Consider the following 26102-nt stretch of genomic DNA (forward strand, 5'->3'; position numbering starts at 1 on the left):
TCTTAGCTACTATGTAAAAAGCCATTGATGTGCCTAATTTAATCCAAATATGCCACCCTTTAATAACTGACACCATACAGACTTCATTATAGTGTTATAGTAACAGAATTAGTATGTAGTACTGAAATTTGTTAATCAAAGACATGAAAGTAGAGTTGTATTTGACCTAAGAGAATTCCAGTATACTTATTCCGAAAGAAATAAGGGAGAAGAGATGGGGGGAGGGAATTAAAAGAGATATCAACAATTCAAATGCCGTAGTGGTGGTACCACTCCGAGTCATAAACGCTTATCTGTAGCAGCCTGTAACAGTGACAGGAACGGGGCGCCCGGCAACAACAGCAAGCCCGCTGTTTCACCTGGTTGCCCTCGCGCCCCACATTTCTCCGAGGCTGCAAATACTCTAACAAGGAGATAAAAGTGAGAGTACTTCTCTGTACAAAAAAATGTATTTTCACTCAACTTGGCCACTGAAAAAACCAACCTCTTCACTGGTGCCGAACAAAAGAAATGGCAATATATTCCAACATGGAAGAAAAACTAGCTGTTTTGGATTTGTTTAGAATATGTCCTCTCTAATTTAGCCCCTGCCAAAAGGACTTTTTAAAGGACTAAAAAAAAAAAACCTTCAACAGCTCATTGAATTAGGTAGACTGAAAGGGGTAAAAAAATGCAATGGCTTAGTCATTTTTCCACTAATAAGTTAAAATATCCCCTATTAGATTTCCTAAGGGAATCCTAAAGATACTTTTCTATACAAGATTTTGGCCTTATACACTGATCCAAAGATCTAACCTTCACACAGGATGTGATTCTATTGTATTTGTTCATTCAACATGCCTATCCATGCCAAAGCCATAAATAACAACTATCACTTCCCAAATATTTACCTTAGGTCAGATATTAATACAATTGGTCCTCATAACAACTCTGTAAGGTAAATAACACTATTATTACCATTTTATAAATGAGGAAACTGAGGAGGCTCTATTACACAGAGCTGGTCCAAAACCAGACACGTAAATAAATAAATACAAAGAATATACTCCTCTCGGAAATGACTTCTGATCTAGAAAGACAAGGAGAGGTCTAAAAAGCAGCTAGTATTAAAGCTGCATGGTCAGTGTCATGAAGAGCATTCTCCGTAGAATAAAGTGGCACGTGCACAGGGGTACAGGTCGGGTGTGGCTGAAGGACAGCTGCTACTGAGAGTGACAGGAGAGAACACCAGAAAGGCACAACTAGGTCGGATATGGTCAGAAAACTATACTTTTAATTTTGCTAATATTTATACAGCACTCCACAGAGGGTTGCATCAGATATCTTGCAGGAACATTTGAATTAGTGAACTCCCAACCCCCATCCTTCTTTCAACCAGAATCTGCTTTAATGTTTTCTATGAAGTTTTGTGTAAGATTTTGTTCAAAGAAGGGTTCTGCGGCTAAGTACTTGCCAACTATTGTCACAGAAAGCCATGGGAAGCTGCCGAAGGATTCCCAGCATGGAGCAGCATTCTCAGATCTCTGTCTCAGGGATCATATATACAAACTATAGCTGCCAGATTAGAATAAATACAAAAGATCGCTCTGGCCATGCTGTAACAGCTCATTACATCTTCAGTTGGATTCTAAGGAGGTTTAATAAGATTTCACCTGTAAGTATAAAGATTCAGTGATATACCAGATTAAAAGGACTTTTAAAAGAACTGGTTTATAACAGACAATTTTCCTTAGTATGCTAAAGAGTATTAAATCAAAATCACTTCTACATTACTCAGAGTATATATATTAAATATGTACTTCATATAAATGCAGCACCCTAGCCATACATTTTTCTATTTCTACTAATAACTATATGAATTCCTACAAGTTATTTGAATCATGTGACAGCCACAAACTCTGAGTCACAGCAGAAATATATGATGAAAATAATATATTATTTTAGGAGCACCAAAAAGTTGATTACAATTGAAGTTAGCAATCGTTTTCTAAGAAGAACTATATTATTTGGTCTATGGTTAAAAATCTTTTTACATTTTACCAATAATAAATTGATTATTATGAATATTTTTTAAAAGGGAAGGAAAAAATGTGAGAAAAAAGTTACCATTAGCAGTAACCATTTAGTGGAGCTCCTAAATAGCTGAAAGGATTTGTATCAGCTTTCCTATTATGTGATGACTGGACCATGAAAGTTATTTTTTTAACATATCTGAGTGAAATATATATCTTTTAATCCTTCTTCACGCTTATTAATTATATAAAAAACAAGAATGAAGCTGAGCAATACAGAGGGTGTTAAAATGAAGATGAAGGCTCACATCTAAAATAACCATAGTTTCAGCAACAATTAGAAAATTCAAACAAAGTATTAGAAAAGGGCAGAAAGATGAACCCAAGCCTCAGTGTAATCTCTTGAGAAAGTGTGCTTAGCAAAACTTGTGTATGTGTTTGAAAAAAATATATATATATATGTAAAAATGTATATATACACATATACAAACACACTATATATATAGACATATACATATTCTGGGAAAGTAATAATATAGCAAAACACTGTTTTATAGCTTTGTTTCAAACGGAATATTTCCATGTAAGGGAGTGTGTGTGTGTATACTTGTATATATACGTACTCAGTAAACAGCACCATTTGATTATAAAGAGTTTCCCTTAAAGTTAGTATGATTTACATTTCTGATACCTCTGTAACCAACCCATTCACCTGAAGAAAAACACACAACTGTTCTATTCTCTAAATGAGCGAGATCACCATCTAGTGGTGACTCCTTGAAATGTCAGGCATATGGCTTACAGAGCCTAGAAAATACTTTATGGAATGTGGCTAACAGTCTACATATTCTAGAATTTTCAAGTTTATTTAAAGAAAAAGAGCATAACAAAAGTGAATAATATTTTTATTTTTATATTAATAAGAAATATAATGTAAGAGAGAAAAGTGCCAACAAGACATATGGCTCCCTGTTTTCAACCCTCCTACCAAAGGTTATAAAAGCTACATATATTAAAATGCAATGTTACACCAAATCCAGTCAATATGGCAAAAAAACAGATTTTTCATCTTTTCCTTTTCTGTATTTTATAAAGTAAAAAAAAAAAAAAGTTACTGTAGTGGACTGTGTTTGTTTCACATCCCCGAGGAGAAAGTAAACTCTCCTGTTATAGTGATATCTGTAACTGTTAATGCCTCTTCTGGAAAGAAGATTACATGTTCCCCATACTATCAGATTTGGGAGTGCCCATGTTACTTTCTTTGACCAATTCAATGTGGACAGAAGTAAAATAACATTACTTCCAGAAGATACAGACAAGTAATGTCCCATATAGAAACCTTTTACCATGAAACCAATAGTGCTCAAGATATGGTCAACTCTATCAGCCTTATACATAGGGTGAGGAACCATGAAGTAGAAGCACCGCTAATCCATGATGGGAATGAATAACGTGTGAGAAATCACTTTTCTAAAGCCACTGAAATTTTTGGAGTCATTTGTTACCACACATTACACAGGGTATTCTAACCAATACAATCCTACTCCTACGTGTAGCTATATACTCTAGAATTTATACAGCCATGAAATTGTCAATGGATACTTTACCAAATCAGTTTATATTCTGAGTCAACATTGTATCACCAGCAAAAGAAATGGATTTTAATTAAATATTAAAAACCACAGCAAGTCATTTGATTTTTAGTCAGTATAAATATATGATAAAAAATACCAGTATCTTACAGAAAAATATTGGATTTGAACATTACAAATTAAAATAAACTTATCTCTATAGTTATATTTCATAAAAGTTCCCTCCAAAACCTTCCCTACCTTATATTTAGCATATGCATATTTTAATTTATTATTTTCTACTCTAAAAGATCTAAAAAGAAAAATATATGTCTAAGCAATTCCTTGTTCTTTTTCTTTACCTTCTTAAAAATAAATAATATTGGCCTGACCGGGTGATTTGCATCGTCCCTCAAAGCAAAAGTTCACCAGTTAAATTCCCGGTCAGGGCACATGTCTGGGTTTTGGGTTCAGTCCCCAGTCAAGGTGTGTATAAGAGGTAACTGACTGATGTTTCTCTCTTACATCAATGTTTCTTTCCCTCTCTTTCTCCTTCCCTTCCTGTCTCTCTAAAAATAAATAAATAAAATATTTAAAAATAAATAATATGTATTGGCATTTTAAAATATCCATGATATATTTCTAAATTTGAAAAAGGACTAGTCTGTGACCCAAGATGGTGGCAGAGGAGGTGAAAGCTACACTCACCTCCTCCTAGGAACAAACTGGAATTACAACTAAAATGTAGAACAATCAGCCTGAATAACCAACTGAAGACTAACTAAAGAGAAGAACTTATTACCAAGGATTTACCAAAGAAGCCACATCAACACTGGAGGAAGGGCAGAGACATGAAAAGAGCTGGCTCTGCACCCATGGGCGGCAGTTGAGATTCTGGAGGGATATCTGAGTTGTGGGGGTTCCCCCTGATGACTGTGGGATTTCAACCCCAAGCCAGGACTCCAAGCCCAGAGCACCAGAGCTGGGAAGAGGTACCTACATAATAAGTGGCTATGAAAATTGGCGGGGATTCTGTCTGCCAGGGAGAGACAGGTGTTTCCTAGAGACATAAGCACCCCCATAAAGGACCAACACACAAAACCTCATTCACAGCCACAAACCCTGGAAAGGTGGAGCAAACTAGAGTTGGGTGAGGGTAGACCACGGTCTGTGGCCCTGGGGAGAGAGCAGAAGGGACAGCTGCCAGGATCCCTGCGCTGAGTCATTCTCCCATGTTGCAGACACTATCTTTCTTGGGTGGAGCACTTCCCTCCACACAGCATGAGCCTAAGAAAAACCAAGAGCCACTCGTTCTGGTCTCCAAGTTGCCTGACCCTGTGGGAGTTTTTGCCCTGTTGAGGAGTCAGCTGTCTGAGCCAGCGTGTAGAGGTCTGGGCAGACTCAAGGGGTGTAAGTGACTGAGTGGTGTAGCTTTGGGGTGGGAACCATTTCTCACACTTTCCTTAGAACCTGACTGCTGCCCCCCTGCCACAGGAGATCTGCTAGCCACACTCTCTCAGCTCCTGGTGGCTCCTTCCTCCTGACTCCTAGTGGCTCTTCCCTATGAGACCTGGGCAGAATTCAGGACAGACTGAGTTGTGTGGCTCTGGCTCTCCCCAACTTCTACCAAGACTGTCACCTTCACCTCATGGGAAATCCACTAGACCCATCCTCCCAACTCCCAGCAGCCCTGCCCCGCTGAGATTGGGCTCCTGGAAGAATATGGGACAAACTGAGTTCTACAGATCTAGCATAGGGAGCATTTTTCCATAGCATGCCTGACTGATGCAGAGCCTTCCCTTCACACGGCCAAATCTTGGTCTGTTTGGGCCTGATAAACTCTGCTGGCCTCAACTCCCTTAGACGTCATTCCACGACAAAGGTGTGAGAACACCCAGCAGGTGGCAGTTAGACTTGGTATACTCTGGGACATTTTCTAAGTGCCCTCACCAAGTTTGAACCTGTATCAATCTGGTGAACACCACTCACCCCTACCTGGTGACTCACTGAGAACCTACCTACCTTATGCAACTCGAATACTGACAGAGGCTCCTTCAGTGACTGAGTCTACCAGGTAACTGGCATGCAGGGACAGGTAGAGGTAGATCTCAGGGTGCCTTAGGACTTTAACTGACATGCCCCAAGGACCAGTACTCGTAAAAGCCAGCCTTGGTGCACAGCTTTGTCCTTCCCCCACACACCCAGAACCACCAGAGGCAGCTGCAAATGGTGGATCACTTGTAGCTTCAAACAGGTTGCCCAAGGCCAGTCACGGGCAGTGTATGACATTATCTCACACCAGAGTTCCTCTATAAGAAGCCCCAGAATCAAAGCACCCAGTGGCCTGCTTCAGACAACATCAGAACAGGATCCAAATAGCTTCACAGGCAGCATATCCAAAGGGAGAGCTCAGCAGGCACCAGATTCTGCTGAGGCAAATTCTACTTCATGTGGTCAGCACCTGCACAGCAGTTCATCAACTGTGGTTGGTGCTGATCCTCACAGTCAGCCAGCCCAAGGGTCAACCCCACACACAAACAAGCCAATAGCAATAAAGATTCCATTACAACAGGAGGGTCCACATAACCCATAAAAGGCACATTCCTGGAGCACTCAGCTCTAGTGATTGAGGACTCTGTGCCACTGGGTCCCACAGGACACCTACTACATAAGGCATCCTAGCAAGACTTAGAGTCATAGCAAATCTACCTAATACAAGAAACAAACAAAACAGGCAACCAAATGGGGAGAAAAAGAAACATGCCCCAAATGAAAGAACAGGAGAAACCCCCAGTAAAAGATTTAAATGAAATGGAAGCAAGCAACTTATCAGATATAGAGTTCAAAAAAATGGTTATAAGAATGCTCAAAGATCTTAGCAAGAACTACAACAGCATAAAAAAGGACATAGAAACCATTTAAAAAAAAAAAGAATGAGTCATAAATGAAGAATACAATATCTACAATGAGGAATACACAAGAAGGAATAAACAGTAGGTTGGGTGGAGCAGAGGATCGAATCAGCAATTAGGAAGACAAGGTAACAAAAAACAAATAAAACAATCAGAGCAGGGAAAAAAAATTTTTAATGAGACAAATTTAAGGGACTTTTGGGACAACATGATGTATAACAACATCTACATCACAAGAGTTCCAGAAGAAGAGAGAGAGCAAGGATTGAGAACCTATTTGAAGAAGTAATACTGAAAATTTCCCTAACCTGTTGAAGAAAAAAAAACACACAAGTCCAAGAAGCACAGAGTCCCAAACAAGATGAACCCAAAGAGGTCCACACCAAGATACATCATAATTAAAATGACAAAAGTTAAAGACAAAGAGAGAATCTTAAAAGAGGCAAGAGCAAGACAGTTACCTTCAAGGGAGCTCCCATAAGACTATCAGCTGATTTCTCAACAAAAAGTTTTCAGGCCAGAAGGATTAGCATGAAGTATTCCAAGTGATGAACAGCAAGTACCTACAACCAAGACTACTTTACCCAGTAAGGCTATCATTTAAATTTGAAGGAGAAACAAAGAGCTTCACAGATAAGAATAAGCTAAAGGAATTCATTACCACCAAACCAGAATTGCAAGAAACTTAAAGGATGAAGAAGAAGGAGGAAGAGAAGGAGAAGAAAAAGAATAAGGAGAAGGAGGAGGAGGAAAAAGAACAGAGAAAATAGTTAAAAGAATAAAATGGAAATAAATACATGCCTATCAATAATCCCTTTAAATGTAAACGGTCAATGCTTCAATCCAAAGACTTAGGGTAGCTGAATGCAAGAAAACAATGTCCATATACATGTTGTCTACAAGAGACCCACCTAAGAATGAAAGATACACACAGACTAAAAGTAAAGGGATGGAAAGATATATTTCATACAAATGGAAATTAAAAAAAAAAAGCTGAAGTACCAATACTTACATCTAACAAAATAAGACTTTAAAACAAAGACTGTAGTAAGAAACAATGAAGAACACTACATAATGATAAAGGGGGCAATCCAGCAAGAGACTATAACCCTTGTAAATATTTAGGCACCTAACATAGAAGCAAAAATATATATAAAGCAAAGCTTGATAGATGTAAAGGGAGAGATCGACAGTAATATAGTCATACTTGGGGATTTTAACATCCTATTGACACCAATAAATAGATCTTCCAGACTAAAAAAGTCAACAAGAAAATAGTGGCCTTAAATGACACACTAAATCAGATGGATTTCACTGATACCTTCAGAGCATTTCACCCCAAAGATGACACCACGAAAATACAAAGCAGCAGGATATACATTCCCAAGTTCAAAAATATAAAACATGTCTCAATAAATTTAGAAAGATTGAAATTATACCAAGCATCTTCTCTTACCATAATGTATGCAATTAGAAGTGAATCACAAGAAAAAAACTAAAAACCACACAAAGACATGAAGGCTAAATGACATGTTACTTAACGATGAATGGGTCAACAATAAAATCAATGAAGTGGTCAAAAGAAACAAATCTTGAAACAAATGAAAATAAGAACACAACAACCCAAAATGTGTGGCACACAGAAAAAGCAGTCCTAAGAGAAAAAGACATAGCATTACAGGCCTATTTCAAGCAACAAGAAAAATCTCAAATAAACAATCTAACTTACACTTAAAGAAATAGAAAGAGAACAACAAAGCCCAAAACAAGTAGGAAAAAAAGCAAATAATAACGATCAGACAGAAATAAACAAAATCAAGTCTAAAAACACAATACAAAATTTCAATGAAGCCAAGAACTTTAAAAAGATAAACAAGATCGACAAACCTTTAACCAGATATACAGGGTGGGGCAAAAGTGGGTTTACAGTTGTTCATATGAAAAACAATACAATAATTAATAAATAATAATACAAAAATAAATTCTGTGTTTTGCATACTCACAACTGTATACCTACTTTGCCCCACCCTGTATCTCCTCAGGCAAGGGGACAAAAGAAAAAATATTATAAACAAATGGAACTACATCAGACTAAAAAGCTTTTGCACAGCAAAGGAAACCATCAACAAAATGAAAAGACAACCCACTGAATGGGAGAACATGTTCACCAATGATACATCTGATAAGGGGTTAATATCTAAAGTTTATAAACAATTTACAAACTCAACACCAAAAAAGCAAACAATTCACTTCAAAAATGGGCAAAGCACCTGAATAAACACTTTCCCAAAGAGGATATAAAAAATGGCCAATAGACATGTGAAAAGATGTTCAACATCACTAATCATCAGAGAAATGCAAATTACAACCACAATGCGATATCACCCCACACCTGCCAGAAAGGCTATCATTAATAAGTCAACAAACAACAAGTGCTGGCGAGGATGTGGAACTAAGTGAACCCTTGTGCACTGTTGTTGGGAATGCAGATTGGTGCAGCCACTGTGGAAAACTGTATGGAGTTACCTCAAAAAATCAAAAAGAGAAATGCCTTATGACCCAGAGATTCCACTTCTGGGAATTTATCTGAAAAAACCTGAAACACTAATTTGAAAGAACATGAGTATGCACTCCTATGTTCATTACAGCATTATTTATAATCGCCGAGATCTGAAAGCAGCTCAAGTGTCCATCAGTAGATGAGTGGGTCAAAAAGCTGTGGTACGTTAACACAATGGAATACTACTTGGCCGTAAAAAAAAAAAAAAAAAAAGGAAGGAAATCTTACCCTTTTTTATTGCATGAATGGATCTGGACAGTATTATGCTAAGTGAAATAAGACAGTCAGAGAAAGACACGTATCACACGGTTTCACTCATATGTGGAATCTAATGAACAAAATGAACTGACAAACAAAATAGAAAGACTCATAGGTATAGTGAACAGGTTGACAGCTGTCAGAGGGGAGGGTTTTGGGGGCTGAGTAAAAAAAGTTGAAGAAATTAAGAGAAACAAACAAAAAAATCTCATAGATAAAGACAATAGTATGGTGATTACCAGAGGGAAAGGGGGATATGGGAAGGTAGAAGAGGGTAAAGAGAGGATAAATGGTGATGAAAGGAGACCTGACTTGGGGTGAGGAACACACAATAAGATATACAGATGATGTGTTGTAGAACTGTGCACCTGAAACCTGTATAATTTTATTAACAATGTCATCACAATAAATTCAATTTTAAAAATTAAAATAAATAAAAGGGTTATTACAACACTGTTGTAAAATATATATATAATTGATACATTACAAAGTGCATGCAATATAAATATATTCATTTAAAATTTGAAAAGTATGCACAAGAAATGGCAACAGAAATACTTTTTCTTATTAGTATTTTGCCATTATTTTCAACAGAATTTGTATAAATTTTATGTAACCAAAAAAATGCAATTAACACAATTTTTATAAGATCAATTTTCATCACAAAATCTTAGTTTAAATTTAAGCTTTCATAACAACAGTAACTGAAATTGGTTTTTTAAATATGCTCTACTAAATAAGAGCAGGAAACTAATCAGTTATATAATGTTTTATCAAATGGTGAGTGTGAGTGTGGGGGGGGGTGTATAATATGCATTTAGTCACTATCTTTTATCCAACTCCTTGGGAAAGACATTTTCAATGATTTGTTTCCTTTCCAGAAAGTAAGCAGTAAGGGCCTTAGTATTTTTGACAGTCACATCCAAATACAAATTCATCTGTCTCAGGGGATTTTGTCAAAACACCCTCCATAATTAAAGGTGCCTCTTTTCAAGAATTTTAGCCATGACATGGCATAGAATACCTAAATACACATGCTTTACAGATAAATGATTTTCTAAATTCCACGGGATTCTATGTCTGTTCTATGTCACAGGACTCAGATCAGAAAAACAGATGAATTCTATTTCCATCACAGAAGCACTCTTGATGATTTTGGTCTGCTTTGATACTCTGACTTCACTCCTGAAATAAGATAAAAGCACTATAAAGGTGTTTCCTGTTTCATCCATCATAGTGATTTTCTTGTTGGTACTCTTAACAATAATCCTTGTAGAGTACATATACCTCCCTAACTATTATACATTTTGGAATTTAGCCAGGTTTTTGCTATCAGAAGACAAAACAGACAAATATGTTTTACCCTTTATAGTTTCAGCATTCTAATTTTATAGAGGTTAATACTACTTTGTTTTTAAAATTAAAACATAGTAAATAATATTTTCCAGCATTCCATAATATCAAAGCACTACAAAATCATTCCCTAGAAAACATTTTAATTGTGAAAATACTAAAATAAAATACAATTTTTCAAGTTTAATACACACTAGTGTTTTCTGAAATAGCATGTTAAGTTAGTGATGGAACAGTGAAATATACTGACCTTCCAAATAAAACTTGAGCATGTTAATTAAATGTTTCATATAAACAGAATGATTTAATGATTTTAGAATAAATAGCCCCACATAGCAGTAAAATTACCTTTAAAGTGATTTAAACATTGTCATGTAATCATGTCAGATATACAAACATATAATTAGATAATAACCTCTGAAGTCTGAGGCATTTATATTTATCCTCATTCCATTACAAATATAATATTCTAAAATTGATTACTATAATTGATCACAGTTAAACGTTTTTGAAGTAAAACCACCACTAATTCTCAGATTAATGAAAATTAAAACAAACTTATTCAGAGAGTAAATAAATTTTGATTAGCCCTTTAAGTTATAAAGTACTATTTACTAATTTAAAAATGGGTCCATTGAAACAAGAAATAAAGTATTCTCAGAGTTAACCATGGACTGTTTGGAATTAAAGTATACAATTTGGGTTATATTTACAGTGCATTCAAAAGAAATAATTTTTCTAATAGAGAAAAATCTTACTATTATCATCATCAATAAACACCTCTGGGTTCATTCAGTTCCTTATTGTATCAATTGCTAGCTCTACGACCTGGAGCAGGTCAAATTCTCTATGCATTGGCTTCCTCATCTTTAAATTATGGGTAACAATCTTATTCTCAAAAATAATTTTAAAGATTAGATGAGATACTATCAGAAAATTACTTAGCAGAGTGCTGAGAATATAATACCTAACACAAGGACAAATGCTAAAAAAATTTACACAGTCCCTGAAGCCACAGTCCACAACAGAGGTTTACAAGATTACAGAGCCTCTTCCATGAAATACAAGTCATAACATTATAAAATTACATGTTTATATTACATAATGTACTTTTAGTATATTATCAATTCAATTAATCCCAGAACTTAGGCTCTCATTTAACAATGGCAAAAGTCAACTTTAGTCATTATATATTTTATGTGGCTTAATGTAAATGAAGGAAAACTCTGACTCCAAAAAACCTCCGCTGCCTTGCGGCATACCTCTTCAGGGGAAAAGCTAAGGGAGTAAACCCCGACAGAAAATCCGGAGCCGGAGTCCCTAAGGCGGTTTGACGTTGTAGTCAACACCGGCAACTCCTGTGGCGCACCTGAAGCCAAGCTGTATTGACTCCGTCTTTCCCTTGGACCCTTCAGCTGCGAAGAGAGGGGGGGTCTGCTGCATGGGCAACAGCAGACCCTCCATATCACCCTGCCCAGGCTCTGTAGCTTCAGCTTCACTGGAGAGGACACTCCAGCGTCATCGCAAGATGTCGATTCAACACGGGAGGAGACAGATACCGTGTCACTCCCGAGTCGGACTGACTGCACAGCCATTCTCGGCGGTGCAGATAGACTCTTAAGAAGCTACACCATCGTCTCTCGAGACGGACGGCTGCCAACGACGAATGTAAATGAAATATTATTTACAAAAATTCCAAATAGTTGAGATATACTTGAAAACTCTGGTTTTAAGACAAATGTATATTTCAAACTAAAACATAGTTCCATTTAAGGATTGACTACCAAGAGATCAAATGCCAGCCTTAGCCAAATAATGTCAACTTACAGGAGAAAGAGATCTGACTTGGATGTCACTGAAAAGCCCACTGTACACTTACTCGGCCTATGATGTTTCACAACCAAAAATTTAAAATATAATAATCTTTATAGACTTAAACTTTAGTGAAAAGGGAATAGAGATCAGGGGGAAGTTGATTAAGATGAAAAGTAAAGGCACCCTAAATAAAATTCCATGTAAGTAAAACTTCTTTACAAAGAGCAAGACAAACAAATAGGAGGCCAGGGCAGGGGACAAAAAAATAAATCAAAGCCACATACCTAAACACCCTCTAACTATAAGGGACTTTAATATTGCAACAAAACCAAAGAAAGAAAGAAACCCAAAAAAGTTATATACATTGATATTCAGGCTACCAGGAAAATATTATTTCAAACAGTCTTTTAAAGGCAGTTTTGTAGGCCTATTGATTCCTTTTGTACATTTCAAGGTAAAACAGTTACTTTGTAGTTGACTCAATAACATAACAAAGATCTCTCAGGAATCAGGATTTAACAAGAACCCTCTCTATTTTTGAAAGCAAATCTAAAAAATACTTGCAGTTCAAGCTAACTGAAATAAATGGTACGCAAGTACATGTGGTTAGCATACAATCTGCTTATGCAATAATCCCATTTTTCTTCCAAAGTAAAGTCAATAAATCTTTCCTGCTGTGCTATAAATTCCAAGGTCATGGACAGAGATGTTTATTAGTATAATTACAATGTGGAAATAATGCCATTAAGCCTCCAGTTCTAGGTTTCATAAGTTAATAGAAATAGAAGATTAAGAAAGTGTGAAGTATGGTTTTAATTCTTAAACACTAAAAAAAAAAATAATCCTAGGATAGCTCTCTTCTTTTACATAATCTAACTTCTGGTTTCACTTTAATTTGATCTTTGAAGTTACTAACATTTTTTATTGCTTTCTTTTATTTTTTATTTTATTTTTCAATTACAATTTACATTCAACACTATTTTGTATTAGTTTCAGATGTACACCATAGTGGTCAGACAATCATATACTTTACATAGTGATCTCCTCAATATTTCAAGTACCCACCTGCCACCATATATAGTTATTACAATATGACTGGCTATACTTCCTAGGCTGCATTCTACATCCCTATGACTATTCTGTAACTACCAATTAGTACTTATTAATCCCTTCACCTTTTTCACCCTGCCTGCAACCACCCTCCTCTCTGGCAACCATCAATCTCCTCTCTATATCTATGAGTCTGTTTCTATTTTGTTTGTTTGAAGTTACTAACATTTTTAAAAAGTACCTTTCAAAGCAGTTTTATGATCATAGAAATTAAGATATGGCCTTTAAAAAGAAAAAAATATGGCCTTAAGAAAAGAGGAAAAAGAGCCAAATTTGCTAAATGGCTGAAAGGAACTCATTTATAATAAAATAAATCACTCAACTTGAAAGAAATTCTTCAACAGGATCTCTATGTTCATTTTCTACACAATTCTTGAACAGTGTTTGAAATCTCTCTATAAAACTGCAACTAAGCACAATACCAAGAGGTTCTCGATTGCCCTAATATCCAATCTTTACTTTCTATTCCCAATTATAAGCCTAGAATCAGTATTTTAGAGGAAAAAGTACGTTTTAGACATTATGTTCAAAGACTTTGGGGATGTGATTTCACATGAGAAAGGGAACTGCATTAAAGGATAATATCTAATTTTCAATGTCTGCACTTCCTATATGGACTTTATTATTATTAGAAATTATTGAAAACACACGTAGTTGTTAGGGGGTTGATTTGTTTTGTTTGGGAGAAATATCTTTTCTAATATGCTTTCCTTCTAATAATCAGCGAACAGTAGTACAGAAGTTAGAAAATAAAAACCTCTACTTTCTTCCACCACTATAGAACACATGAATGATAATACCCGAGAGGCTGTTTGGGTACCTGGTTACAGCACAACTAAAACGTTTAAAGCTAAAGTAAATTTCAATAGGTTATCTAGATCTGGTGGATCTTCCATGTCTCACTTCTGAGAACTCTGCACCACCAACAAAAAACACTTGGTTGTAAGGATACCTTAAACTCGATACTCACTTAATGCCTTAGTCACGTATGAAAATATAAAAACTGCCCCAAACAGCATTGCGACAAGGAATTTTCTGGGTACTAACAATTGTATCACTGCTCAAGGACCACTGATCTACTCAAATCTCAAGTCCATAGGAACACCAAAGACAACAGATAAACTTATTATTCTTAACAGTCTACACATACTTCCGAATCTCACTCATTTAGTAGTGAGCTTCTTTATATACTATTTGCTATCATTATGATGCATAGTTCTCACATATATCTTAAACACAGTTTTAACATATGTAACAAATCTCTTGCATAACAAGTTTTGCAGATTCTTCTTTTCTAGTATTTTTTTCCCTTTTATTGAATTTTATAAAATTATACAAGTTTCAGGTACATAATTCTACAACACATCATCTGTACACTACTGTATATTCACCACCCCAAGTCAGGTCTCCTTTCATCATCATTTATCGCCCCTATACCCTCCTCCAGCTCCTCCCCATCACCGTCAATCACCACACTGTTGTCGGTGTCCATGAGTTTTCTTCTCATTTTGCTTAATCCCTGCCTCCCTACCGAGACCACCCCCAACCTTACAGCTGTCAGCCTATTCTATATCTATGAGTCTGTCTCTATTTTGTTTGTCAGTTCATTTTGTTCATTAGATTCCGTATATGAGTGAAACCATGTGATACTTGTCTTTCTCTGACAGGCTTATTCCACTTAGCATAATACTGTCCAGGTCCATTTGTGCTGTCAAAAAAAAGAAAGATTTCCTTCTTTTTTATGGCCAAGTAGTAATTTATTGTGTAAATATACCACAGCTTTTTGACCCACTCATCTACTGATGGACACTGGAGCTGCTTTCAAATCTTGGCAATTATAAATAATGCTGCAATGAACATAGAAGTGCATACTCATATTGTTTCAAATTTTTTCAGATAAATTCCCAGAAGTGAAATCTCTGAGTCATAAGACAGTTCCATTTTTTAATTTTTGAGGTAACTCCAAACAGCTTTCCACAGTGGCTGTACCAGTCTGCATTCCCACCAACAGTGCACTAGGGCTCCCTTTGCTCAACTTCCTCGCCAGCACTTGTTGTTTGTTGATTTATTGATGATGGCCATTCTGACTGGTGTGAGGTGGTATCTCATTGTGGTTTTTATTTGCATCTCTCTGATTATTAGTGATGCTGAACATCTTTACATATGTCTATTGGCCATGTGTAGGTTCTCTTTGGAGAAGTGTCTAATCAGGTGCTTTGCCCTTTTTTAATTGGACTGTCTGGTTTTTTTAATGTTGAGTTTTGTAAGTTCTTAATAAATTTTGGATACTAACCCCTTACCAGGTGCATCATTGGCGAATATGTTCTCCCATTCAGTGGGTTGTCTTTTCATTTTGTTGATGGTTTCCTTTGTTGTGCAAAAGCTTTTTAGTTTGATGTAGTTCCATTTTTTTTTCTTTTGTTTCCCTTGCCAGAGGACACTGCTATGTCTTCTTAGTAAAGAGAAAACGTGGTAAGTAGATTCATAGTAATTTAAATTTAAAATTTTTTAGACCCTGAAATTAGTAACTTTCATGGTTCCCTGTTCATCCAATCTCACATCTTCAGATCTTTTTCTCTCTTCCTTTCTTCTCATTCTCAATCTCATCTTTATGTTTTTTCAGAATCATGGCTTTCAATTCAGGCTTACCTAGGTGGTCCTAATTTCTTTTTTTTTTTTTTTTTTTTTTTTGTTTTGTTTTCCCAAGGAGTTTATTTGGGCAGACCAGGGGACAGGGAGGCTCTGCATCTAAAAGAAGGTGTTGGGCCTCTTGGTGGTGAAGCGTGGCTTGTGCTGGCGACGAAGAACCCGATGGGGCAGCGGGAACTTGATCTTGGAGTCATGGAACTGCTTGACAGCCGGTCGGCGGCACTTGCTGGCTGCAATCTCCTCCACCTTCATGATCTGGATTGAGTGGGCGCGGGCACGGTGCCGAGCCCCCATGTCTCGGTAGCACTGGGTGACAGCGCCTGCGGTGGTCAGGTCCCGGTACTCCCGGTACATGTTGTGGGTCCCACTGCGGGAGTCATAGCGCAGCCAGATACCGAAGTTCTTCACCCTAAGAGGGGATTTTTCAAACACCTGCCCACAGTAGACAATTTCCCCTGAAGATTTCTTCATCTTCTTAAGTTGAGACACAAAGTACCAGAAGCGAGACTTGGCAACAACATGGTTAGGTGCAAAGATGCGCATGCGGTAGAGGGGCGGTGTGCGGCACTTAGGGGTGGGCAGGCAGCGCCCCACCACCTTGTACTCTCGCAGCGTGCCCGACGCCTTCATAGCACTCTCTTCACGTTCGCCACCACCCACAAAAGGCGGTCCTAATTTCTTTAAACTTCACTTGACCATAATCTCCTTTCAGGTTATCATGTACAGTAGTCCCTCTCTATATCGCGGTTCACTTATAGCGGCCTCACTGTATCGCGGGATTTTTTAAAATATTATATTTATTTATCACAGATTTTTCACTATATCATGGGATTTTGCGGAACTGTATACTTATGTTGTTAAAGTTACATAGGTTTAAGAGTGTAGAATATGTTTTAAGAACATAAGTAGTGTTTATAAAAGTGTGGAAAAGGTTAATAAGGAAGTGGGAAAGGTTAACAAGGGACTGGGAATGGTTTATAAGTGTGTGGGAAGGTTTAAAATGCCTTAAAATATATATAAATACTAAAATAAATGTAAGGTTCCTACTTTGCAGATTTTCACCTATCGCAGGGGGGGGTCTAGAACGTAATACCCACAATAAGTGAGGGAATACTGCATTATCTTTTCTTTTTGTCACTGTTAATTCCTCAGAAGTAAAAATCTATATCTACTATTTTCATTCCCCATCCACACACCAGTTGTAATAAATGAGTAAGAATTTAAAGCCAACAAATCTAAACACAAATTCCTACTTTAATACTTGCTAGCTGAGGAAACTTTGTCAAATTACTAACATCCCTGAGTGTTATTTTCCTAATGTGGAAATTATGCTGCCTCTTTCACAGGTTGTTTTAAGGACTGAATGTGATGAAATAGTTCAAGTACCTAGCAGAGAGCCAGACACAGTAATCACTTAATAAACAAACTAAATGTTTGCTATTCTTTGGCATATGAAATCCAGCCTCTCATTCTGATATAATAGGCAGTTAGACAGACACAAGCAGAGCAAGGATGATAGGCCAGGTACAGAAGGTCACCAGGGCAGAAAGCCCCAGGTACCTAGCAATGGGAAAAACTGGGAAAAACTATATATTGTAGGATGGGACCTCACCCCACAAAGTGACCTTTCCTCCTTCAGCATATCGCTGGTCATGTGGCTTGAACCCTCCCCTGACCATTCCTCCCCTGGAATGTCACTAGTCATGTGACAGACCCCTTTAGAGGAGAAGTGACCGGGGGTGGGGGTGGGGGGCAAAAATAGCCTCATATGCCTCCTTTGCTTGACTTCTTCTTTAAGCATTAAGCTCTCAGAACAATGAAGTTCTAACCCTCATCAAATAATCACAGGAACAAAGCCTCAGTCTGCTAACCACAGTCAGAGTTTTGGTCAAACTAGAGATAACATCTAGGCTTCAGCTGTGTTTTAGCTCCAGACCCAGAAAAGCCACAAGGCCAGGCAGAGTAACACCATGGCTGACATCAGGACCAACTGCAGTGCTAATGACCCCCTACCCTGACACCGACCAATCAGTAGAGATCACAACCTGGGAAGCACACATCTGGAAAGTTGATGAATATTCCACTGAGATCCTCCCTGCAGACTTCCAGATAAAAACCCTCAAGACAAAGGACCCAGAGCACACGCATACTGGCGCTCTCTCTAGAGCATACCACGCCTTCCCCAAACCCCTTTTTTACTGAGGTATGCTCTCTGTAAAGCACACCCGCCCCTTTCCTCCTCCCCTCCCCCCAGCTGCATTTTCATTGCCTTTCTTTCTCCTAAGCTTGCAGGGCCCTAATTTTGCCACTGTAGCTTGTTTCCTGAGCCCATGAAGCCCAGGTGGCTCACCTTTTCTACTTCCGTGACTTTCTAAATAAACTTTTGCTTGTATTTGAGGTGTTTGCTCTTAATTCTTTCTTAGCCAAAATCAAGGGCCAAGGTCTAACATCTGGTGCCATTTGCCATTAAAACTTCCACCGTTCCCCTAACAGGTGCAGGATTCTTTTTGCCAATATCCAGTTCCCAGCTTCTGTATATCAGGAAAGAGAAAGCTCACTTATGAACTGAAGATACACAAATCCTGCTGATTTTTTCTTAAATCAATAGAAGCTTATTTTCTGACCTGTTTCTAGAAAAAAAGAAAAATTTACACAGAAAAATAGAAGAATTTTAATGTAAAACTCAACAACTCCCTGACAACCTACAATTTTCACTAACAATATCATTCAGGCTTCTGAGCAGCCTCTGTCTCTGTGATGGCCTTCTCTATTTTGTATCACATTGACGTATATACCCTTCTATATACTCCCCCGATAAACTAAGATGTACTTGGGGAAGAAACAGCTATCTGGTGAATAAATCTTGCTTTTGAAAACTATCTTCTTTTAAAGAGTTTCTACATATAAATCTAAGAATATACAGATATACATGTATTTTAAACATTTTTCAACACCGATGCAAACTTACTACATGATATTTCTGGGCACTGACACCACTGAACACACTTTCAATGAAATTTTTCACATAAGGCTTTTCTAGGTCCTGTTTTTCTAAACTTCCTCTTTTTCTTACTGCCATCCAAACAGATCTTTCTTACATTTGTCAGCTCTTTCTTTCACATCTTCAAGGTATTTCATCTACACCACACATCTTTGACAACACTTTGCTACAATGACCAATCATAAATTTCCTCATTCAAAATCATCATCTTTGCAAATTAAATAAAATCAAAAATTAAAATCATAATCTCTTGCATTTCCCAAACAAATCCCTAGCTTTATCACTTTATGTTAGAAATAACTATTAATCTTACAAAGTAAAACATTAATTCATCTTTTGTTTTCTTTCTTTTCTTTTTTTATTGTTGTTCTATTACAGTTGTCCCAAATTTTTCCCCATTGCTCTCTACTGCCCCCCCCCCCCCTCCCACAGTCAATCCTCACCCTGTTGTCCATGTTCATGGGTCATTTATACCTGTTCATTTCCCTTCTTTCCACCCTTCACCCCCTTCTCCCTCCCCTCTGGTCACTGTAAGTCTGTTCCTTGTTTCCTTGCCTCTGGTTCTATTTTGCTCATCTGTTTCTTTGTTCATTAGGTTCCTGCTGTAGGTGAGATCATATGGTATTTTCTTTCATCACTTGGCCTATTTCATTTAGCTCCAGTTCCATCCATGCTGCCGTGAAAGGTAGGAGTTTCTTCTTTCTCTCTGCTGCATAGTACTCCATTGTGTAAATGTACCACAGTTTTTGATCCACTCATTACAGATGGGCACTTAGGCTGTTTCCAGCATTTGACTGTTGTAAATAATGCTGCTATGAACATAGGGGTACACAGGTTCTTTCGAATTGGTGTTTCAGGATTCTTAGGATATAATACCAGCAGTGGGATTGCTGAATCAAAAGGCAGTTCCATTTTTAGTTGTTTGAGGAAATTCCATCCTATTTTCCATAGTGGCTGCACCAGTCTGCATTCCCACCAACAATGCACTAGGGTTCCCTTTTCTCCACATCCTTGCCAGCACTTGTTTGTTGATTTGTTAATGATGGCTATTCTGACAGGTGTGAGGTGGTATCACATTGTGATTTTAATTTGCATCTCTCTGATGGTTAGTGACGTTGATCAACCTTTCATATGCCTATGGGCCCTCTGTATGTCCTTCTTGGAGAAGTGTCTGTTCAGATCCTTTGCCCATTGTTAATTGGATTGTTTGTCTTCCTGGTGTTGAGTGGTATAAGTTCTTTATATATTTTGGAGATCAAACCCTTGTCTGAGGTATCATTGGCAAATATGTTTTGCCATATGGTTGGTTCCCTTTTCATTTTGCTGATGTTTTCTTCAACCAAGCAGAAGCTTTTTAGTTTGATGTAGTCCCATTTGTTTTTTCTTTCCTTTATCTCCCTTGCCCTAGGAAATATCAGCAAAAATATTGCTGCATGGGATATATGAAATTTCCCTGCCTATGTTTTCCTCTAGGATTTATATGGTGTCACAACTTACATTTAAGTCTTTTATCTATCTTGAGTTTCTTCTGGTGTATGGTGTAAGTTGGTGGTCTAGTTTCATTTTTTTTCCATGTACCTGTCCAGTTCTCCCAGCACCATTTGTTGAAGAGGCTATTTTTACTCCTTTTTATGCTCCTGTCCCCTTTGTCAAATATTAATTGACCATAGAGACCTGTGTTTATTTCTGGGCTCGCTATTTTGTTCCATTGATCTATGTGTCTGTTTGCATGCCAGTAGCAAACTGTTTTGATTACAGTGGCCTTGTAATATAGTTTCATATCAGGTATTGTGATCCCTCCTATGTTATTCTTCTTTCTCACGAAAGAACACAAAATAAGCCTCAACAAATTCAAGAAAATTGAAATTATATCAAGCACCTTCTCGGATCATAACAGCTTAAAGCTAGAAATCAACCCCAAGAGAAAAACTCAAAAACATTCAAATTCATGGAGACTGAATAATATGCTATTAAATAATGAATGGGTTAACAATGAGATCAAGGAAGATATCAAAAAGTTTCTGGAAACAAATGAAAATGAACACACAATGGCCAAAACCTATAGGATACAGCAAAGGCAGTCCTGAGAGGGAAATTTATAGCAATACAGGCCTACCTAAAAAAAATAGAAAATTTTCAAATAAATGACTTAACCCTACATCTACAAGAACTAATCCCAGAGTGAGCGGAAGGAAGAAAATCATCAAGATCAGAGCAGAATTAAATGACAGAGACCAAAAGAATAATTCAATCAATAAACCCAGGAGCTGGTTCTTCGAAAAGATAAACAAAATCAACAAGCCTTTAACCAGACTCATCAAGAAAAAAAGAGGGCCCAAATAAATAAAATCAGAAACAAAAGAGGAGAAATAACAACCAGTACCACAAAAATAAAAAGGAGTGTAAGAAATTACTATAAACGGCTATAGCCCAAGAAATTGGACAACCTGAGTGAAATGGACAAATTTCTGGAAACATATTATCTTCCAAAATTGAATCAAGAAGAAGCATAAATCCTGGATAGACTGATAACAACTAGCAAAATTGAAGCAGTAATCAAAAAGTCCCAGCACACAAAAAGCCTTGGACAGGATAGCTTCACAGGCAAGTTTTACCAAACATTTCAGGAAGTGCTAACTCCTATCCTTCTCAAACTATTCCAAAAAATTCAAGAAGAGGGGCAACTCCCAAACTCTATGAGGCCAGTAGTATACTAATTCCAACACCAGGTAAAGACACAAGAAAAAAAAGAAAACTACAGGCCAATATCGCTTATGAACACAGATGCTAAAATCCTCAGCAAAATATTGGCAAACCAGATCCAGCAATATATTAAAAAGATCATATGCCATGATTGAGTGGGATTCATCACAGGGATGCAAGAATGGTATAATATTCACAAGTCAATAAATGTAATACACCCTATAAACAAAATAAAAGACAAAAATCAGATGATCATATCAATAGATGCTGAAAAAGCATCTGATAAAGTACAACACCCATTTATAATAAAAACACTCATCAAAGTGGGACTAGAGGGAGCATACTTCAACATAGTAAAGGCCATATACAAAATACCTACAGCCAACATCATACTCAATGGGCAAAAACTAAAAGCTTTCCCCCTCAGATCAGGAACAAAACAAGGGTGTCTGCTTTCACCATTTTTATTCAATATAATATTGAAAGTTCTAGCCACAGTGAGCAGACAAGAAAATGAAATAAAAGACATCCAAACTGGAAAGGAGGAAGTAAAACTGTCATTATTTGCAGATGACATGAGAGTGTACACAGGAAACCCTATAGGCTCCACCAAAAAACTACTCAACCTAATAAGTGAATCTGGCAAAATAGCGGGATACAAAGTCAATATTCAGAAATGCTTTCTATTCCTAGTCTCTAATACTTACTCTGTTGTAAGGCACTGCTATTGAATATTTCTAAGAAAGTAAGGTCCTCGCCTAGATTTTTAAAAAACAGATTTAAAAGAATAGCAAGATTAATCCTCTTTCCTCATTCTGGCCCAGTGGAAAGCAGGTCAGATATAAAGAATTCTAACAATAACTGCTCAGGCACAAAGTAAAGTTAGCTTAAAAGCAGTACAGCTTTTCAGCTACGACAAACAGGAGGTTCAAGAATCACAACATCTTTGAACCCTGGCCTATTCAAACTAAAAGGAACAAAACTTAGGGTACCCTCACATAACTAGCTTAATCAGGTTAAAAATATACATACACAAAATTAGGAATAAGAAGGAGCTGATATCAGATACATGTAAAGTTTTAATTATAGGAAAGATCTAGCATATTCCTAGGTCTATATGAAGTACATTTTCAAGCTTGAATAAAATGAAAGAGTTCTATAAAAATATATATCCAGAATCTCACCATTCTTTATCCCTACCACCCTGTTCTAGGCCACTGTCATCTCTGGTCTAGTTATACTGTTAGCCTCTAACAGGTCTCTCTTGTTTCCACTTTTGTACACCTACAGCCCAAGAGATGCTAGAATGATGTACATGTAAATGTAAATAATGCCTCTCTACCCCAAAAAACAGGATGCAAAACTATATATAGCACACTTACAGTTTTATTTGCCAAAATCTCAATAATGTTTATATATGGGTAATAATGGGATTACATACACTTTTTTTGTTTTTTCTGTGCTTTTAAAGTTTTTCTTACTGTGATCAAGTTTAATTTTTAGAAAGTTCATTAAAATTTTTATACAAAGTTGAACTGTATAATTTTAGTATTTAAAATACGATCTAAAGAAAAGCTAGTACTCAAGAAACATGAAAACTACTCTCAACTTACTACTCACTGAGACAAATTTAAACATAGAAAAAGTATTTTTAAATTATATATGAGAACATACACTTTAAAAAAGTATATTGTCATAATAAGTTTAAATTAAAAAGTATTCTTTATTTTATTATGTATTTTGCTGTTGTTCAATCTAACAAAAAATGGAAATAACTTTTTATGAATCCTTTTGCTTCTAGTTTGTACCTTTTGTTAAATTATTATTTTTTAAAAAGTGATGTGGGAGCTCTTGTTTTCTTAATTCTTTTTTCTCTGACCTTGAAATATAATTGACTACTTTATAGGTCTCAATGGTATAAGTCATTAGGAAGATAAAACATATATGGGATTAAAGTAAAAAATGATAAGACTTTTAAATTAAGTAATGACGTTAATAATCCTACTTTATGAAATGGCTTATGTGATAGATTTTAATTATTATTATAATCATGGTTTATCAACTAAAAACTGCTTAAACTTTTTAAAGTAAACGAATTTGGGGGCTCTTGTTCTAAAGCTTACTAGAGAAAATATGGCTATATATTCAAAATTATTAAATGACTTCATTACAATATTCATATTCACATTCTATATCCTCACAGTATGGCAAGTAATTTTATTAATAATATAATATAAAGGTTAGGACTTTTTTTTAATAAAAAGAAGGTCAGTATTCATGAAATATGGCCCTTTGCCACAAATATTATGACTCCAAAACACCTTTGCAAATATGCCATTTGAAATTTGGAAAATATATTCTTTTTTCTTTTTGCTTCTTCTTTCCCATTCATAGTCTAAATGTAATTAAGTTTTGAGACTGAAAAATAATAAAGCACAGAGTTCATTTTCTATTAAAAATGAGACATAAGCAATAAAAATCCAAAGCAATTGCAAAAGGTGAGGAATGATACTGGGTGCTAAGAGGAGGCAGCGTCTCTGAGCCCCTTTGAGGCTGCTACAGCTTGATGGGATACAAGTAAGCCGATGACAGAAAATGACGATGAAAGACGGCATGTGATCCCTGGCCGGTGTGGCTCAGATGGTTGGAGCATCGTCCAGTAAACCAGAAGGTCACGGGTCAGGGCAAACACCTAGGTTGCAGCCTCAGTCCAAGGTCAGGGGTGTGTGGAGAGGTATTGATCCATGTTTCTCTCTCACATCAATGTCTCTCTCCCTCCCTGCTTTTCCTTCCCTTCCCCTCTCTCTAAAATCAATAAGCATATCCTGGGGGGAGGGGAGGACAGGCGAGGGGAGGGGAGACTTGCTATGAATAAATCTTTTATTTTTTCCATAGCCATTCCCTCTCAACCAACATCTAGGATTTTTCATGGACAGGATTACAAAATTGTGACAGTTCAGAGAATACAAGGTTTTGTACTAGTTTCAGAAGCTCTCATCCATTATTACGCCAAAAATCTCACTAACTACTAAGATGCAGGTAGTCCTTTTAATTAAATTCAATATATTCCCACAAAACCAAAATACTGTACTTAACACACGGTAAAGGCTCAAATGTATGTATTAATTAGAAGACCAGAACTTATTTTTTAAGACAGATTAGTCAGGAGGTGATTTTTAAACTTTATAGAAAGAGTCTTTGCTTTATCAAGTGATTCTATAAAAATAAAAATATTTTTAAATTTTCTATAAGTAATCAACACACCAATTATGTTTCAGACGTGATTGAAAGTTATCAGAATTTAATAGATACCTAACTTTTCCCAGGAGAACTAAGAAACGACAATAACTATAGCTTTATTTTAAATCTAAATAACTGTCATTCTTAATGTCAAACTTACTAGAGAGGTAGCAAAATAAAAAAACCTGTTTTCATATAAGCAATATCACTTCAGACAAGTCTTTCAGTTTCTCCTTACTCTAAAATATTTTTAAGTGACACAAACCTAATGCCCATTAGCAGATGAGTAACTAAATAAATGATGTCATTTACAGTATGAAGTCTGTACATAATTTGACATGATTAATAGATAGACCACTTAAGGCTTGCTTAAGGCTCAAAGAGTATAAGGCCACACATGACTTTTCTAAAACGTTGGCAGGCTTTAATCTGTTTCCTTCCAGTCGATGCCTTGTGCCCATCAATACACCAACATTGTTTCCTGGAGATTATGCTCACTACTGGTTTCCCTGTTTCCATATGCCAGGTGTACGTACAGGCATTGACTTTAATGAGGACATCTAAGATAACTGGTTAGAATAAGAGAGCTATATCCCTCATTTGTTCTTTGCTATGGTACTGAAACGTAATGGGCTCCTTCTAGGCCCCAGGTTTCTGGACTCTCTCTCTCTCTCTCTACCCTTTCATTTATGTTCCCAAGCCAACAAATTCTTTCCTGAGTTCATCTTTCTTGTAATACCTTGTTCAAAGCAAAGTGTCAAAAGCAACAGATACTATAATCAATTCTTTCCAACCACTTCTCCTACAACTATACCCATCAGTAGTCCTAAATTATCACACATATAGTTTTATCAAATATTTTGCCACAGCTTAACATGAATTTCCGTCGTTCCACCTCTGATGTGTTTTCTCACCTCA

At 36.6% G+C, this 26102-nt stretch overlaps 2 protein-coding genes across 2 annotated transcripts in view; both read right to left on the bottom strand.

Annotated features, from left to right (window-relative positions):
• Positions 1–26102, bottom strand: part of CCDC171 (coiled-coil domain containing 171) — a 298734-nt gene that overhangs the window by 105491 nt on the left and 167141 nt on the right. The gene's annotated exons all lie outside the window — the stretch shown is intronic.
• On the bottom strand, positions 16280–16900 carry LOC150012947 (large ribosomal subunit protein eL20). Its single transcript, XM_090275820.1, has one exon. It carries the CDS (start codon positions 16868–16870, stop codon positions 16340–16342), a length of 531 nt encoding a protein of 176 aa, XP_090131946.1. The 5' UTR covers positions 16871–16900; the 3' UTR covers positions 16280–16339.

Source organism: Furipterus horrens, unplaced genomic scaffold, assembly GCF_987537825.1.
Source record: "Furipterus horrens unplaced genomic scaffold, mFurHor1.1.pri manual_scaffold_4, whole genome shotgun sequence".
Taxonomy (NCBI): domain Eukaryota; kingdom Metazoa; phylum Chordata; class Mammalia; order Chiroptera; family Furipteridae; genus Furipterus; species Furipterus horrens.